Source organism: Narcine bancroftii, chromosome 5, assembly GCF_036971445.1.
Source record: "Narcine bancroftii isolate sNarBan1 chromosome 5, sNarBan1.hap1, whole genome shotgun sequence".
Lineage (NCBI taxonomy): Eukaryota > Metazoa > Chordata > Chondrichthyes > Torpediniformes > Narcinidae > Narcine > Narcine bancroftii.
The window spans coordinates 76,905,603-76,920,755 of NC_091473.1; the positions used below are offsets into that span (position 1 = coordinate 76,905,603).

At 40.7% G+C, this 15,153-nt stretch overlaps 1 protein-coding gene across 36 annotated transcripts in view; it reads left to right on the forward strand.

Moving 5' to 3' along the window:
- ptprc (protein tyrosine phosphatase receptor type C) overlaps nucleotides 1–15,153 on the forward strand; it is a 287,098-nt gene that overhangs the window by 157,176 nt on the left and 114,769 nt on the right. For 18 of the 36 annotated variants that reach the window (XR_011357642.1, XM_069937885.1, XM_069937884.1 and 15 more), the window contains exons 4-5: nucleotides 5,530–5,613; nucleotides 14,530–14,589. The exons of 8 other annotated variants lie outside the window; for them this stretch is intronic. Coding sequence is in view for 27 of the 28 variants with exons in the window: in XM_069937885.1 (XP_069793986.1) it covers nucleotides 5,530–5,613; nucleotides 14,530–14,589 (144 nt within the window). In the remaining variant the exon portion in view is untranslated. The remainder of the gene's footprint in view (nucleotides 1–5,529; nucleotides 5,614–14,529; nucleotides 14,590–15,153) is intronic. 10 more of the 36 variants (XM_069937897.1, XM_069937906.1, XM_069937911.1 and 7 more) reach the window with 8 other exon arrangements.

The window sequence follows — 15,153 nt, forward strand, 5'->3', positions numbered from 1 at the left end:
GGAAAGATTTTAGATATCATATATATATTTTCTCTAGTGATAAACAGTGGGAATGGCAGTCAAGGCAGGGAAATCCTCTTCCTGTAGAATGTGGGTTGTCAGGGAAGCCAGCAGTATCCCTGATGACTTCATCTGCGAGAAGTGCATCCAGCTGCAGCTCCTGAATATACCCCTCATTAATATACTGTTGGGGGGATGATCTACCAGGGACAAGCTACAGCAATCAAGTTTTCTAATATATAGAGGTACCAACTAGAGATAGTGCAATACTGTATCTCCTATTAGGGAATGGGACAAGAGAGATGATAGATGTAAGTGTAAGGGAACATTTTCAGTCCAGTGATCATGATGCTATTAGTTTCAAGTTAATTATGAATAAAGATAGGTTTGGTCCACAGGTTGAGATTCAAAATTGGAGAAAGGCCCATTGTAACGAAATGAGAAAGGATCTAGAATGCATGGACTGGAATAAGTTGTTTTTGGGCAAGGATACGTTTGGTAAGTGAAAGACGTCAAAGGTAAAACTTTGAGAGTACGCAGTTTGTATGTTCCTGTCAGGTTTAAAGGAAAAGTTAGCAGACATAGGGAATCTTGATTTTCAAGGGATATTGGGGAACTGGTTCTATTGGTATATTAAGAGAAAAAGGATAGTGAGGAATAAAATTGATTGCTTGTAGATCTGAGTGGCCAGATTTGCAAGGAGCCAAAAGCGATGGGGGATTTCTTAAAAATGTTTTAATCAGCATTCACTCAGGAAACAGGCACAGTCAGGGGAGGTCATGGAACCTATATAGATTAAAGAGGAGGAAGTGCTTGTAGTCTTAAAGCAAATAAGAGTGCATAAATACCCAGGGCCTGGCAAGATATTCCCTCTGACCTTGGGAGATGCTAGCATAGAAATTTCAAGGAGTTTAGTAGAAATTTTAAAATATCCTTAGCCACAGGTAAGGTGCTGGAGGATTGGAGGGTAGCTCACTTTATTCTGTTGTTTAAAAAAGTCTTCAAAAGTAACCCTGGAAATTATAAGCTGGTGAGTCTGATGTCAGTAGTAGGTAAATTATTGGAAAATGTTCTAAGAGATTGGATATATAATTATTTGGATAACATATGTTAGGGATACCAAACTGGCTTTGTGCATGGTAGGTCATTTTTAAACAATCTTATAGAGATATATGAGGAAGTTGATGAAGGAAAGGCTGTTCATATTGTCCACATGGTCGTTAATAAGGCCCTTGACAATGTCCCGCATGGGAGATTAGTCCAGAAAGTTCACATGCCTAGTATTCATGGTGAAGTAGGGAACTGGATTCAAAAATGGCTGAGTGAGAGAAGTCAAAGTGTGGTGGTGGATGATTGCTTCTCTCTGGAGGCCTGTGACTAGTGGTGTGCCTCAAGGATCGGTGCTGGGCCCATTGTTGTTTTTCATCTACTGTGTATACAGTACAACTCTGATTATCAGAAATTGGATTCTCCAAAATTCTCAGTTATCTGAATTTTTTTTAAATTTTGGATAAATGAGAATATCTGAAATCCTCATTTATCCAAATGTTTTTTCGAAGCTGAACTGATGGGCAGCAGCACAGTAGACCTCAGGTTCCTGGTGTCGGTAGCAGTGGATCTCGGGCTCTCTGTGGCGGCAGCAGCAGACATCAGGCTCCCGCTGCAGAAACAGCAAACCTCGGGTTTCCGGCGCCAGGGGAATCTCAAACTCCAGGCAGCAGTATGACCCTCAGGCTCCTGGCACGAGTGGGGCCTCGGTGGGGAAGTGTCAGAGATCAGCAGTGGCCAACATTTTTTTGGTGAGAATTAAACTTTATTTTAATGCTTAAAAAGCCTTCGCTTGTTGTTTGCTGTTGTATAAATACTGTTACAACTGAGTTTCTGTTGATACTGGGCTGTTTTTTGGATAATCGGAGTTGTACTGTAAATTATCTCGATGGCAATAATGTAAATTGGATCAGCAAGTTTGCAGATGTCACTACGATTAGAGGTGTTGTGGACTGTGATAAAGGATTTCAAAACTTGCAGAGTGATCTGAACAAGTTAGGATAATGGGCAGAAAAAATGTCAGATGGGATTTAAAGCAGACAAGTGTGAAGTGTTGCATTTTGGAATGACAAACCAAGAACAGACATACACAGTAAATGGTAGATCACTGAGGAGTGTGGGTAGAATAAAGTGATCTGGGAATACAGATGTATAATTCCCTGAAAGTGGTATTACGCAAAGATAGGGACATAAAGAGAGTTTTATTTTTGCATATTGGCCTTCATAAATTAAAATATTGAGTTGGGAAGTTATGGTAAAATTATATAAGACATGGATGAGGCCAAATTTGGAGAATTGTGTGCATTTTTAGTCACCTAATTACAGGAAAAGTATCAAAAAGATAGAATGAGTTGTTGCCCAGACTTCATGAACTGAGTTACAGGGAAAGCTTAAACAGATTAGGACTTTATTCCCTGGAGGGTAGAATAATGAGGGAAGATTTGATAGAGTTATTTAAAATTATGAAGGCAATATACAGAGTAAATATAGGTAGACTTTTTTCCACTGAAGTTAAGTGAGATAAATCCAGAGGATATTGGTTAAGGTGAAAGGGGAAAAGTTTAGGGAGAATATGAAGGGGAACATCTTCACATAGAAAATGGTGGGAAAGTAGAATGAGCTGTCGGCTGAAGTGGTGAATGTGGGCTCAATTTTAACATTTAAGAAGAATTTGGACAAGAAATGGATGGGAGAGGTATGAAGGACTATGGACTTGGTGCAGGTCATTGGGACTAGGCAAAAAAAAAGATTCTTTTCAGTCTAGAAGGGTTGAAGGGGCTTGTTTCTGAGCTATAATGTTCTATGGTTCTATGATTCTATCTGATGAGGCATTTACACACTCACTGAGATAGAATGGGCCCTTCAAACATAGTTCAGATTTTGCTGTAGGTTCCATTTCCATGTTTCCTGCATTCGATCAATGTAAAAGATTGGATATTCTTGTGATGTCATAACAGCAGCCCCTCTTCCTCTGACAAAGTGAGTTAAAGGCGTTAAAATATTATGTATGTTGGATATCCATGCATGGGTTTAATATCAACCAAATTTGATGTTTATATAGAATTGATGTTTATGAAAATGATGTAATGTTTCAGTTCAAACCTCTGCAACTTGAAAGATGGTTCCATGATTTCTCATTACTAATATCAGAAACATTTTTTTCAGTATCACTGGCACCCAATATTTGTTACTGAGTCAATACAGATGGCAACATCTTTCTATGTGGTGAATGCTTGTAATTTTACCCAATTTTTAAAGAACAATGGATGAAGAAATGATTCAAAGGGTGTGATTCCAGTAGTGGCTGTGGAAATTTTAAGGAACGTGTCCTGATGTCATTGAGTTAAGGTAGTGCCTAGAGCCAAACTGAAGTGCACAAGACACCAGGATTAATGTTCCCTCTAATTTTTTAATAGTCAGTGTGTGCAAAAATCTTATGTGATTCAAATGCTTTTCCTGTGACAAAAGTATGTGCACAGTGACTGCTTGTGCAAATGTAAGTTTGAAATTGTTTCAAGATCATTTTGGCACAGCCTATCTCTTATCTCTTATAAACTGTATTGGCATGTTTTAACATGATATAAGTATGATTATATTCTACAAAATATCATATTAGAGTATTATATATAACTACATTCTTTTAGGTGACTAACCTTTTGTGCACACATTAATTTCCTTTGTGCACTGGTTGCAAAATGTCTGCACAGCTTAGAGGGAACTTTGACCAAGATTGGTTGGGGGGGAGGGAAAACTCAGCTGAGGAGAGAGCAGTGAAACCACCATATTAGTGTATTTCAGGGAGAAGTTATCGATCATTGATCCCATTTGTCATATCTGTTGAGCAATTCCTATTGGCAATCTGTGTGCATTCATCTTAGGCAAAGCCAAGATATGCCTTACACACTGGCTGGCTTCATTCTTTAAGATAATGTGTGAAAGGAAACCAATTAGAACCATATTGCAACTGGGGTTACACCATTTTCAAAAACAACATGAGGAAGTGTGTTATAACCAAAGCAAAACTATTTTAAAAACAATAATCAGAACTACTATTGGAATGAAAGCATGGACGTTGTTGATTTTTGTAATAGAACAAAGGAAACAGATAAGATTTTTTTTTAAATGAATGTATTTCTTAATTAAGCTCAGATGAACCCCTACACAGAACACAATAGCTATAAAAATTCATGCCTTCTTGCATAATTTCAGCCTCAAATATCATGGTTGCTATGCTGGACAAAATTCACCAAAATTCAATCTTTTATTTTAAAAGCAATCTTAAAAGCAATGTTATGTAAAATTTCTTTCACTGGGAATGGAAGTTACCAAGGCAACAGGTAGGTTAATGTTCATACTTGTTTAGAGAATTGTTCGCTTTCCTATTTTGCTCATATATCATCTGATCCTAAGAAGGACAAATGCTTGCAACCCCTGATTTTGCAGAAAGGTAACATTTCTTTCTGAACCACATCACACTGTTGACAGAATTTCTAAGGATTATAAATATTCTAAAATGGAAGCAGTTGCTCTACTGATAACATATGGGTAATTCAGGAGTAAGTAAAACATCAACAAGTTACAACCTAAAAGAAAGAAGAAACTAAGAATCTGCTTTAAAATACAAACTGTTCGAAATATTAAGCAGGAAAAAGGCAGGATATGTAAAGAGAGAGAAACAAAGTTAACATTTCAGTTCTGGTAAAAGATAATTGACCCAAAGCATTAATTTAAATTTAGACCTACTGCACAGTAACAGGTCCTTCCAGCACATGAGTCCATGCCACCCAAATATCCAAATTAACCCAGAACCCCAATATGTTTTGAAAGATGGGAGGAAACCAGAAAACCTGGAGGAAACCCATGCAGGCACGGGGAGAGCGTAAAAGCTCCTTACAGAGAGCAGTGCATTCGAACCTGGGTTGCGTTGTGCTAACTGTTCCACCCATTGTTTATCTCTTGATTGATCCTCTCATACTTATTAAGAATTACCAGCAATTCTGAATCATAAAATTTTAAAAAACTGCTAAAAAGTGTCTTTGAACCAGAGAAGGAAAGCAAAGATGCTGGTTTTTGGAAAAATAAACATTAAAGTTTGAAAAGATTTTGAGCTGTGACTATAGAATAGTTTCATTTTTGGCTAAAATTTTACTATGTTCCCTGTCCAATAATCTAAATATGATGTCCATTATCACTTCCCTCTTCCTGTTTTGCTATGAATCAGGCACCTATTATGTCATCAATGTTGAGATTTCTTTCTACTTAACAAGTTCACTGAATATGCAAATCCCATTTATAGATGCTAAATTCAGTCTTGCTGTGGAAAATCTGAAATCTATGTTGGTGTACTCAGTTAAATACTGCAGAAAATTCTGCAAAGTGAATGGTGTAAGTAATTACTTAGGTGTTCATAGCAAAGCTTAGGATATGGTTTTTACTATCCAACAGCAGCATGCTTTACTCTTCACACTTTTGTTCTTCTAGCAGGTCAATCACCACTCACACCTACAAGCACGGCTCCACCATCAGTGACTACATCATTCACAACAGGTTCAAGTATGTCCATAGGTGCACAATTTTTTGACTTGAAGTCAACATATGTGCATTATATGCTAACAGTATCAAACTTTCACTGAAATGTTGTAAAACTACTGGTAAAACTATTGGAATTCACTCATTTTGTCCCATCCTTTACTGGCAACTGTTTGTCTTCTCTCCCTATGGTCACCTTGACTTCAGGGAATCTTTCTTCAATTTAGACTGTCATTTCACTTGCTTTATTTCAAAATTTGTGTGTCTTTGTAAGAAATCTAAAGAATTATATTATAATTTATGATGCAAGTTGTAAGAGATGGTTACATTCTCTCTTGCCAAATAGGATTTGAAATTAAATGATATGGAAGGACCCTTCTCTTGCCTCTGAGATCACATTTGTTATTATTATCTTTTATCTACATAAGTTTACTTGTAGGAAACATATCTTCTTGGAATAGAATTTATGAATGAAGTTATCCAGTGTCCTGAATTCTATTGAGCAGTTTGCTGAGCTCATTGAATCCAGACTGATTGCATCACCAAGAACCCTGTAAGATGCAGGAATCTGGGGATATTGTCAGAAATCCCTTGATTCTCCACTGTTTATGGACTGACAGGCTCTGCTGATGGAAGCTGCACAGAAATATATCGTCAGGCATGACTCCAAGTAAATGACCCACATTGTTGATGCACAATATACAAACATACTATATATAACCCAAGCATTGACCACTGCCACATTGACCACCGCCAGTGGGCTGATATTGCCTCAAACCGTGCATCTTGGCGGGCAGCAACCTCCTTTGAAGAAGACCGCAGAGCCCACCTCACTGACAAAAGGCAAAGGAGGAAAAACCCAACACCCAACCCCAACCAACCAATTTTCCCCTGCAACCGCTGCAACCGTGTCTGCCTGTCCCGCATCGGACTTGTCAGCCACAAACGAGCCTGCAGCTGACGTGGACATTTACCCCCTCCATAAATCTTCGTCCGCAAAGCCAAGCCAAAGAAAAGAATCCTTGATCAATCAGTATACAAGTTGCTGAAAAATCTGAAATGGGAAGCAAAATATGGAAATATTCAGCAGGAGAAACTGCATCCATAGTCAGAGAAAAAAAGTAGACATTCAGTGTAAGATCATTGATTTTGGTTATCTCTGACATGCTGACTGTTGCAGCATTTCCACAAGTTAAATTAGATTAACTGCACTGATCTATGAGCTATATTACATATTGTTCTCTCCAACATTTCTCTCTGTGAGACCTTTATGGTCTGATTAGTGGGATGTGGTGGAACATGATAGTGCAGGAGGTGTCCTCACTACACTGTACAGGCTGACGTGCCTCCGACCCTGTAAAGATGAGCCTGATGTTTAAATACTCACTTAGAGCCTGCTTACAGTTATTGATCGTACTACATTAAAGGCTTTAGTAACCTGAAATGTTAGGCATGTCTTTACATGCTGCTGGTATGGAAGGAAGAGACTAGGGCTATCAGTCTTTATTGGAAACCTTGCGGGGAGGAGTTACAGGATTGGAGGCAGACCAGCCTATACAGTGTAGTGAGGTCACCTCCTGTACTACCATGTTCCACCACATTCATGCCTTTTTAGATAAAGTCCAGCAGGGTTGGACAGTGTCCATAATTACACACAAACACACTAACAATAGACATGCATGGTAGGTATATACAAATATTATATAAATAAATATGTCAAATAAATAGTAAAATCACAGAGGGTTTGTATGAACAGTTCATCAGTCTCACTGCCTGTGGAAAGAAACCTTTTCACCTGCTGATATTGGCTCTGATGGTCTAGCATCTCTTTCCTGATGGGAGTAGCTGGAAGATGCTGCATGCAGGGTGGTAAGTATTCTCACTGATTTTGCGAGCCCACTTTAGGCAAATTTTGTTGATGGAATCAATTATTGTCTCTGCCACTCATGGCCCTGCAGATGTGCAGTATTTCATAGTTCCAAGATTCAGCTGGTCCGGTGGCTTTATCCACCACTGTGATCACCACAGCACTGGTTGTATCATTGTCGGCTCCTTTGGGACGGTGACCTATATGGCGGGCAGAATGTACGGGGGCTGAACTGTATTAGTTTGAATGAGTTCCGGGGATGTGGGGCTGTTAGGGGGTTAGTTTGTGGTTGTACGGGTGGTGAAGGTGGAGGCCTGAGGGGTAGTTGTGGTGGGTTCAAGTGGTCGTTTGTCTGGATGATACAAGCTTGCTTGTGTTATAGATCATGCTACATTGGAGAGTTTCATTTCTGCTTTCCATGCTCACAGCAAATTTGACTACAGGGTCTTTGGTCTCTGCTGAGAAAATCAGATGAAATCAGTTGAAGTCCATATGAAATGCTTCATGTGTCTGGTGATGGAACACATCAAAGCACACCTCACAGAAAACTTGTCCCATTTCAATTTGCCCCTAGATGGAAATTCCACTGATAAATCTTTAGTCTTGTCCTTCCACTCAGTTCTGTCCCACCTGCAGAACAATATTCCAGGCTGCTACTCATTGACTTCAGCTTGATGTTTAATACGATCATACCTAGATCATCATGGAGAAGATGCCCTCGCTGGGCCTCAACACACATCTCTGTAATTGTATTCTGGATTTTCTCATGGAAAGACCACAGTCTGTTCAGGTTGGCAGCAGAGGGTCGAGCAACATCTTGCTGAGCACTGGCACACTTCAGAGCTGTGTGCTTAGCTCACTCCTGTTCATCCTACTGACCATAACTGAAATACCAGCCCCAGGTTCAACAGAGTCATCAAGTTTTCAGATGACACAACAGTAGTTGAACTCATCTGTAAACATGATGAATCACTTTACAGGAAAGAGATGGAAAATCTCATGAAATGGTGCAAAAATAGCAACCTGAGTCTCAATGTGGCAAGACAAAGGAGAAAATTGTGGAGTCCAAGAGGACCAGAGATAACTGCCTTCCATTACACATTCATGGCTCCACAGTGAAATAGTTCACTTAAGAAGTGACCTATCCTGGGCACAAAACATTTCCTGTCAACTTCCTACAGAAGCTTTATTGAGAGTATGCTGGCCAACTTCATCACAGTGTACTATGGTTGTTGTAGATCATCAGATCAGAGGTCTTTCTACAGGACCATGAGTGACAGATAATTTTTCTAAAGTGGGCTCGCAAAATCAGTGAGAATACTTACCACCCTGCATGCAGCATCTTCCAGCTACTCCCATCGGGAAAGAGATGCTAGACCATCAGAGCCAGTATCAGCAGGTGAAAAAGTTTCTTTCCACAAGCAGTGAGACTGATGAACTGTTCATACAAACCCTCTGTGATTTTACTATTTATTTGACATATTTATTTATATAATATTTGTATATACCTACCATGCATGTCTATTGTTAGTGTGTTATGTCTCTAAGTGTGTTTGCAATGTTTTTCACTGAGGACCGGAGAACACTGTTTAATCAGGTTGTACTTGTACAATTGTATGTCAAATTCACTTGAACTTGATTTCCAAGGAGAAGAGTATAATCCTTTGTGTGACAATTTCTTGCAAAGCCTCAGCTGTTATTTCTGTCTGTTCTGTTCTTTTGTATTTCAAACAAATAATTTCCAAATCTAGAATACATTTTCTCCGTTGACAAGTTCAGTTAAAGTCTGTGAACAACCATTTGAAGAGAGGAATAGTGTTATTCATTCCTTCCAACTCAGAACAAAGCCTGTGCTTTGAAATCAGAGTGTGGCAATATGCTCATTGTTTATTCTTCCACCAGATCACTCTTCACTCACTGTGGTGCGCTGTCAGTCAGAAGCAAACACACAAAAACAAATGACTGTACAACAGGCTTTATTCAACATAAACTTCCACAGAGCCAACTGTGAGGAGAGCTGCTGTAAACTCTGAGAGTGTCTTCGAAGGGCCGGCTCAGGCTTGTATCCCAGAGGATGATTGACACTCGACTGGGTTGGGCTTGGTCTATTCAGGTCGGCTGATTGACAGCTGGCCAGGTGTTGTCTTGTCCCCATGCTCTTCTGCAGGTACAGAGGTTGCCCCCTGCAGTAGGCCAGTGGTGTACCCCTACATTCACCCCCTTCTTTAAATTGTCCCGGGGGGAGGTTGCAGTAAAGACCCCCAAAATATATATCCACAGTATTTACAGATTGAGACGGTCCATGGCCGTCGTATTCTCTGTGACTGTCGCAGGACTGGCTCCTGGTCACTGGTTACTGAGGGTGTGCGGGGGCCAGAGCGGCTGGCATGGTGTAGCACGGAGGAGTGGCCGGGGGGCAGGGGTTAAGGCATGTGAGTCACATCGGATGGGTGGGAGGGGGCAGGTTCATCCCCCACGGTTATAATAAGTCTTTGATGCCCAAGGATGTCTTGAGTGCCCCATAGCTGTCCGGGGTTGGGAGTGTGTGTCAGGCGAGCATGGTCCTGGGCTGGAGGATGCTATGCTGTGATGGGTGCTCCTGCTGGTGCCAGGTCCCTGGTTGAGACGGTGTCCTCCCTGCCACTGCTAAACTTAACGTAGGCATAGTTATGGTTTGCGTGTAGGAAGAACATATGTTCAACCAAGGGTTTGGTCTTGTGTGCCCGCACATGTCTATGCAGGAGCACCGGTCCCGGGGATGCAAGCCATGCTGGGAGAGATGTTCACATCGCCGATCTCCTGTGGAATGCAAAAAGGCATTCGTGAGGGGTCTTGTTAGTAGCCATGCACAGGAGTGACCAAATGGTATGGAGTGCCTCGGGAAGAGCATCCTGCCAGTATTCTACAGACCACCCCCTTGACTTAAGGGCCAGGAGAACTGCCTTCCAGATCATCCCGTTCTCGCGTTCCACTTGCCTTTTGGGTAGTCGAGCGACTGGTCGTGATGCCCCTTGCTGTCAGGTACTGGCGTAGTTCCTCACTCATGAAGCTAGTCCCCCGGTTGCTGTGGATAAATACAGGGTAGCCAAACATGGTGAAGATCTGTGTCAGTACCCTGATGACAGTGGCCGTGGAGTTATCTGGGCAAGGGATAGCAAAAGGAAAGTGGGAGTACTCGCCTGTGACCGTGAGGAGATAGACATTCTGATTTGTGGAAGGCATGGGTCCCTTGAAGTCAATGCTGAGGCGCACGAAGAGCTGAGTGGCCTTCATGACATGAGCTTTCCTGGTTCATCACAAAATCCATGTTGGAATTTGTATATATTCAGGTGTGGCATGCATTTCTCATCAGACTTCCCTGCATGGTATCAACATCAGTAACTTCTTTATTCACGAAAGGTTCAAGTCCACAGAGATACCCCAGTCATTTGATTGAGCATGAAATGTGTGGAAACCAGAGCTAAGAAACTCACATTATTTCATTGTTAAGTAGTAGATTTTTAAAAAAAAATGCTTAATATCCTTTTCTTCTGCTCTTTTCACTCCTTTATTTTACAGAGGCAGTTGAATTTTGGGCTGAAATTATTTTCATTGTACAATATGAAGGATTCCTTAACAAGCTGGGTTTCAAGTTGCAAGCTATTAAAATATCATCTCATGACATGTAGAGATCTATTTGAAATAATGAAAGTTATCATGAGTTCCCTCAGTGTATTAGGCAAGAATCAATGTATCTGAAGATTAATTATTTTAGAACACTCTTTACAGTGTGAATAAATAGTGCTTCAATATCACAAAAAAAATTGGAATGGAAGGGTTTGAGAACCATATGAGAGGTAATTCCCTTAATCCAGTTTGGCTGGTATGAAGCACAACTTTACACAGCATGATTTATAAATGACATGACATCTCCTTTCCTGCATTCTGCTGAATAGTATGGCTGAGTATTTAAAGCTGTCATTGGACCAGACCTTATTTTATCTTTAAGCATCCACCAATACTCTGGCAATTTCAGAAATTTGGAAGATGTTATCAGTGGTCCTCCGATCTTCCACAAAAATTAAGTCTCTGCATGTGGAGGCAACTTTGAAATTAATCTTCAGTCATGGCTTTAAGCCAGTGGTTTTCAAACTTTTTCTTCCCACTCATATGTCACCTTAAGTAATTCCTATGCCATAGATGGTCTGTTATTAGTAAGGGATTACTTAAGGACTCTACATCACCTTTGTTGACCTCACCAAAGCCTTCGACACCGTGAGCAGGAAAGGGCTTTGGCAAATACTAGAGCGCATCGGATGTCCCCCAAAGTTCCTCAACATGATTATCCAACTGCACGAAAACCAACAAGGTCGGGTCAGATACAGCAATGAGCTCTCTGAACCCTTCTCCATTAACAATGGCGTGAAGCAAGGCTGTGTTCTGGCACCAACCCTCTTTTCAATCTTCTTCAGCATGATGCTGAACCAAGCCATGAAAGACCCCAACAATGAAGACGCTGTTTACATCCGGTACCGCACGGATGGCAGTCTCTTCAATCTGAGGCGCCTGCAAGCTCACACCAAGACACAAGAGAAACTTGTCCGTGAACTACTCTTTGCAGACGATGCCGCTTTAGTTGCCCATTCAGAGCCAGCTCTTCAGCGCTTGACGTCCTGCTTTGCGGAAACTGCCAAAATGTTTGGCCTGGAAGTCAGCCTGAAGAAAACTGAGGTCCTCCATCAGCCAGCTCCCCACCATGACTACCAGCCCCCCCACATCTCCATCGGGCACACAAAACTCAAAACGGTCAACCAGTTTACCTATCTCGGCTGCACCATTTCATCAGATGCAAGGATCGACAATGAGATAGACAACAGACTCGCCAAGGCAAATAGCGCCTTTGGAAGACTACACAAAAGAGTCTGGAAAAACAACCAACTGAAAAACCTCACAAAGATAAGCGTATACAGAGCCGTTGTCATACCCACACTCCTGTTCGGCTCCGAATCATGGGTCCTCTACCGGCACCACCTACGGCTCCTAGAACGCTTCCACCAGCGTTGTCTCCGCTCCATCCTCAACATCCATTGGAGCGCTTACATCCCTAACGTCGAAGTACTCGAGATGGCAGAGGTCGACAGCATCGAGTCCACGCTGCTGAAGATCCAGCTGCGCTGGATGGGTCACGTCTCCAGAATGGAGGACCATCGCCTTCCCAAGATCGTGTTATATGGCGAGCTCTCCACTGGCCACCGTGACAGAGGTGCACCAAAGAAAAGGTACAAGGACTGCCTAAAGAAATCTCTTAGTGCCTGCCACATTGACCACCGCCAGTGGGCTGATATCGCCTCAAACCGTGCATCTTGGCGCCTCACAGTTTGGCGGGCAGCAACCTCCTTTGAAGAAGACCGCAGAGCCTACCTCACTGACAAAAGGCAAAGGAGGAAAAACCCAACACCCATCCCCAACCAACCAATTTTCCCCTGCAACCGCTGCAATCGTGTCTGCCTGTCCCGCATCGGACTTGTCAGCCACAAACGAGTCTGCAGCTGACGTGGACTTTTTACCCCCTCCATAAATCTTCGTCCGCGAAGCCAAGCCAAAGAAGAATGTGAGTGGAAAGAAAAAGTATGAAAATGATTGTTTTAATTGTACCTAATTTACTTGTTAAGTGCTCGGTTTCATAACTCCAAAGGAAATGGGCCAATAACAATTATTCTCAAATAAAATATTTCAGTAACAATTGGGCAAAGAGTAGTGATTCTCAACATTTTTTTCCCACTCACAAACAACCTTAAGTAATCCTTTACTGATCACAGCACCTATGGCATAGGCATTACTTAGGTTAGTATGCAAGTGGAAAGAAGAGGTTTGAAAACCACGGCTCTAAACAATTACCCAACATTGTTATTGCACCTAACATCAATGTGAAATCTTGTTCAGTTATGGTTACAAATAATGCAAGAAATTATAACACAATTTTAACATAATGGGGATAAAGGAAATCTGAAAAAAAACAAGCAAAATGCCGAAACCATTCATCAGATCTGGCTTATCCGTGGAGAGAAATAGTCTTGACTTTTATTTTTACTGCACAATCATTTCTTGGATCTGATGAGTGTTTCCAGAATTTCTTTTTTAAATTGAAATAACTACTATTGTAGTTACATAAATGTAAGAGATGCTGCAGTTATTTTTTTAAAAACCATTTTCAAGCCTTGTTCAATTGCCTAATGCCATTTTGTGACTTTGACGCCACCTTTATGGAATTTGTCTGTGCAGTGATCTAAACATTAATGCTTTGCTTGCTTTACTTCCAACTTTGTAGTCTGTGAAACATCATTGGTTGATGAACTTCCTCTGCTGGGAATCTCTTTACCTAATTCCATCTAACAGCAGAATATTTTCTCAAAGTTGAGAAATTTAGTTTAAAATCTATGGACAATGGTTTGTAAGCACATAGTGTACACCAATGCTCCTTAACCTTTATTCATATTCATTTACTTTCTGTGAGACATATATAACAAACTATGTTTGTTGGGGTGTAGAGCACGTCGAAAGAACCAAAGACTTGTTGATCCAAACCAAGGCTTTTATTAACTAAAAGACTGGAGCATATTACAAGTAGGTCGACCAGTCCAGAATGACTTGGTCTGGCTAGGAGCAATCCTTGAAGACCTGCCAGTAGGTGTGGCTTCACTCTCAGCCAATCACAGTCATCGTACACTACAATCTGTACATATACACATTGGTGATAGAATCTGTACTATCACATGGGGTGAGAGCTCAAACCCACACCCAGACTTAAATGTTTCATTATATTTTATGTTCAAATTTGCAATCTTGTTTTACAATCTATTAATTTATTATATCAGTAGCATTTGTCTTCACTATGTCACCACAAACCTCCTGTAATGAACCACTGACCATCAGTGATGGTCAGTAACCGGAGAAGATCTAGTCCATGATGACAAACTTGGTTAAAAATGCCCCATTTGCAAGGGGTAAACTGTTACCCATGCCTGTGGAGTTCATCGTAAAACTTGCGCTATAATTTTAAATATTTAATGATAATGTAATATTATTCTCGCTTTTTTTTCTTGTAGGCAATGCCACTTCACTCACACCCACCAGCACGCTTCCAACAGCAGTCACACCAGGTTTAAGTATGATTGGCTGGCAAATTTCCTCCTTCATGATGTCTCTTACCGAATTGCATGCTCATTGCATGGATTTTTTTCATGTTTGATTATTTTTGCTTTGCACTCTGTTTCTTTTGTGTTGAGAAAAAAATAATTACCTCTTCACAGTAGTCTGCAATGAGATTTCTATTGAAAGTCTTGTGTTATGGAATTTCTTTCTCAAGGTTTACAGGGATAAAACACAAGTTTTTGTTAAATGAGCAATGAAACCTGCATCATTACATACAGTTTTGTCTTTCCATGTAGAATATGCCCATCAGCACAATTTTTAATTATTGAATATATTCACCTAATTTTTTACTATCTAATTTAATCAATAACGGTATCTAATGACCAATTGTCCAAATGTTCTTGCTAATTTCTGCCATCTTGATTGCTTTTCACGATAGTCCTGTTGTTATAACCTTTTGGACTCCAGACATTTTTAGCCTATCATAATATATTTCTCGGGACTCCATCCATGGGTAAATGTTTACAGCAGTGCAAACCAGCTAGTTGGGAATAAAACAAGCTCAGTAAATGTCTATT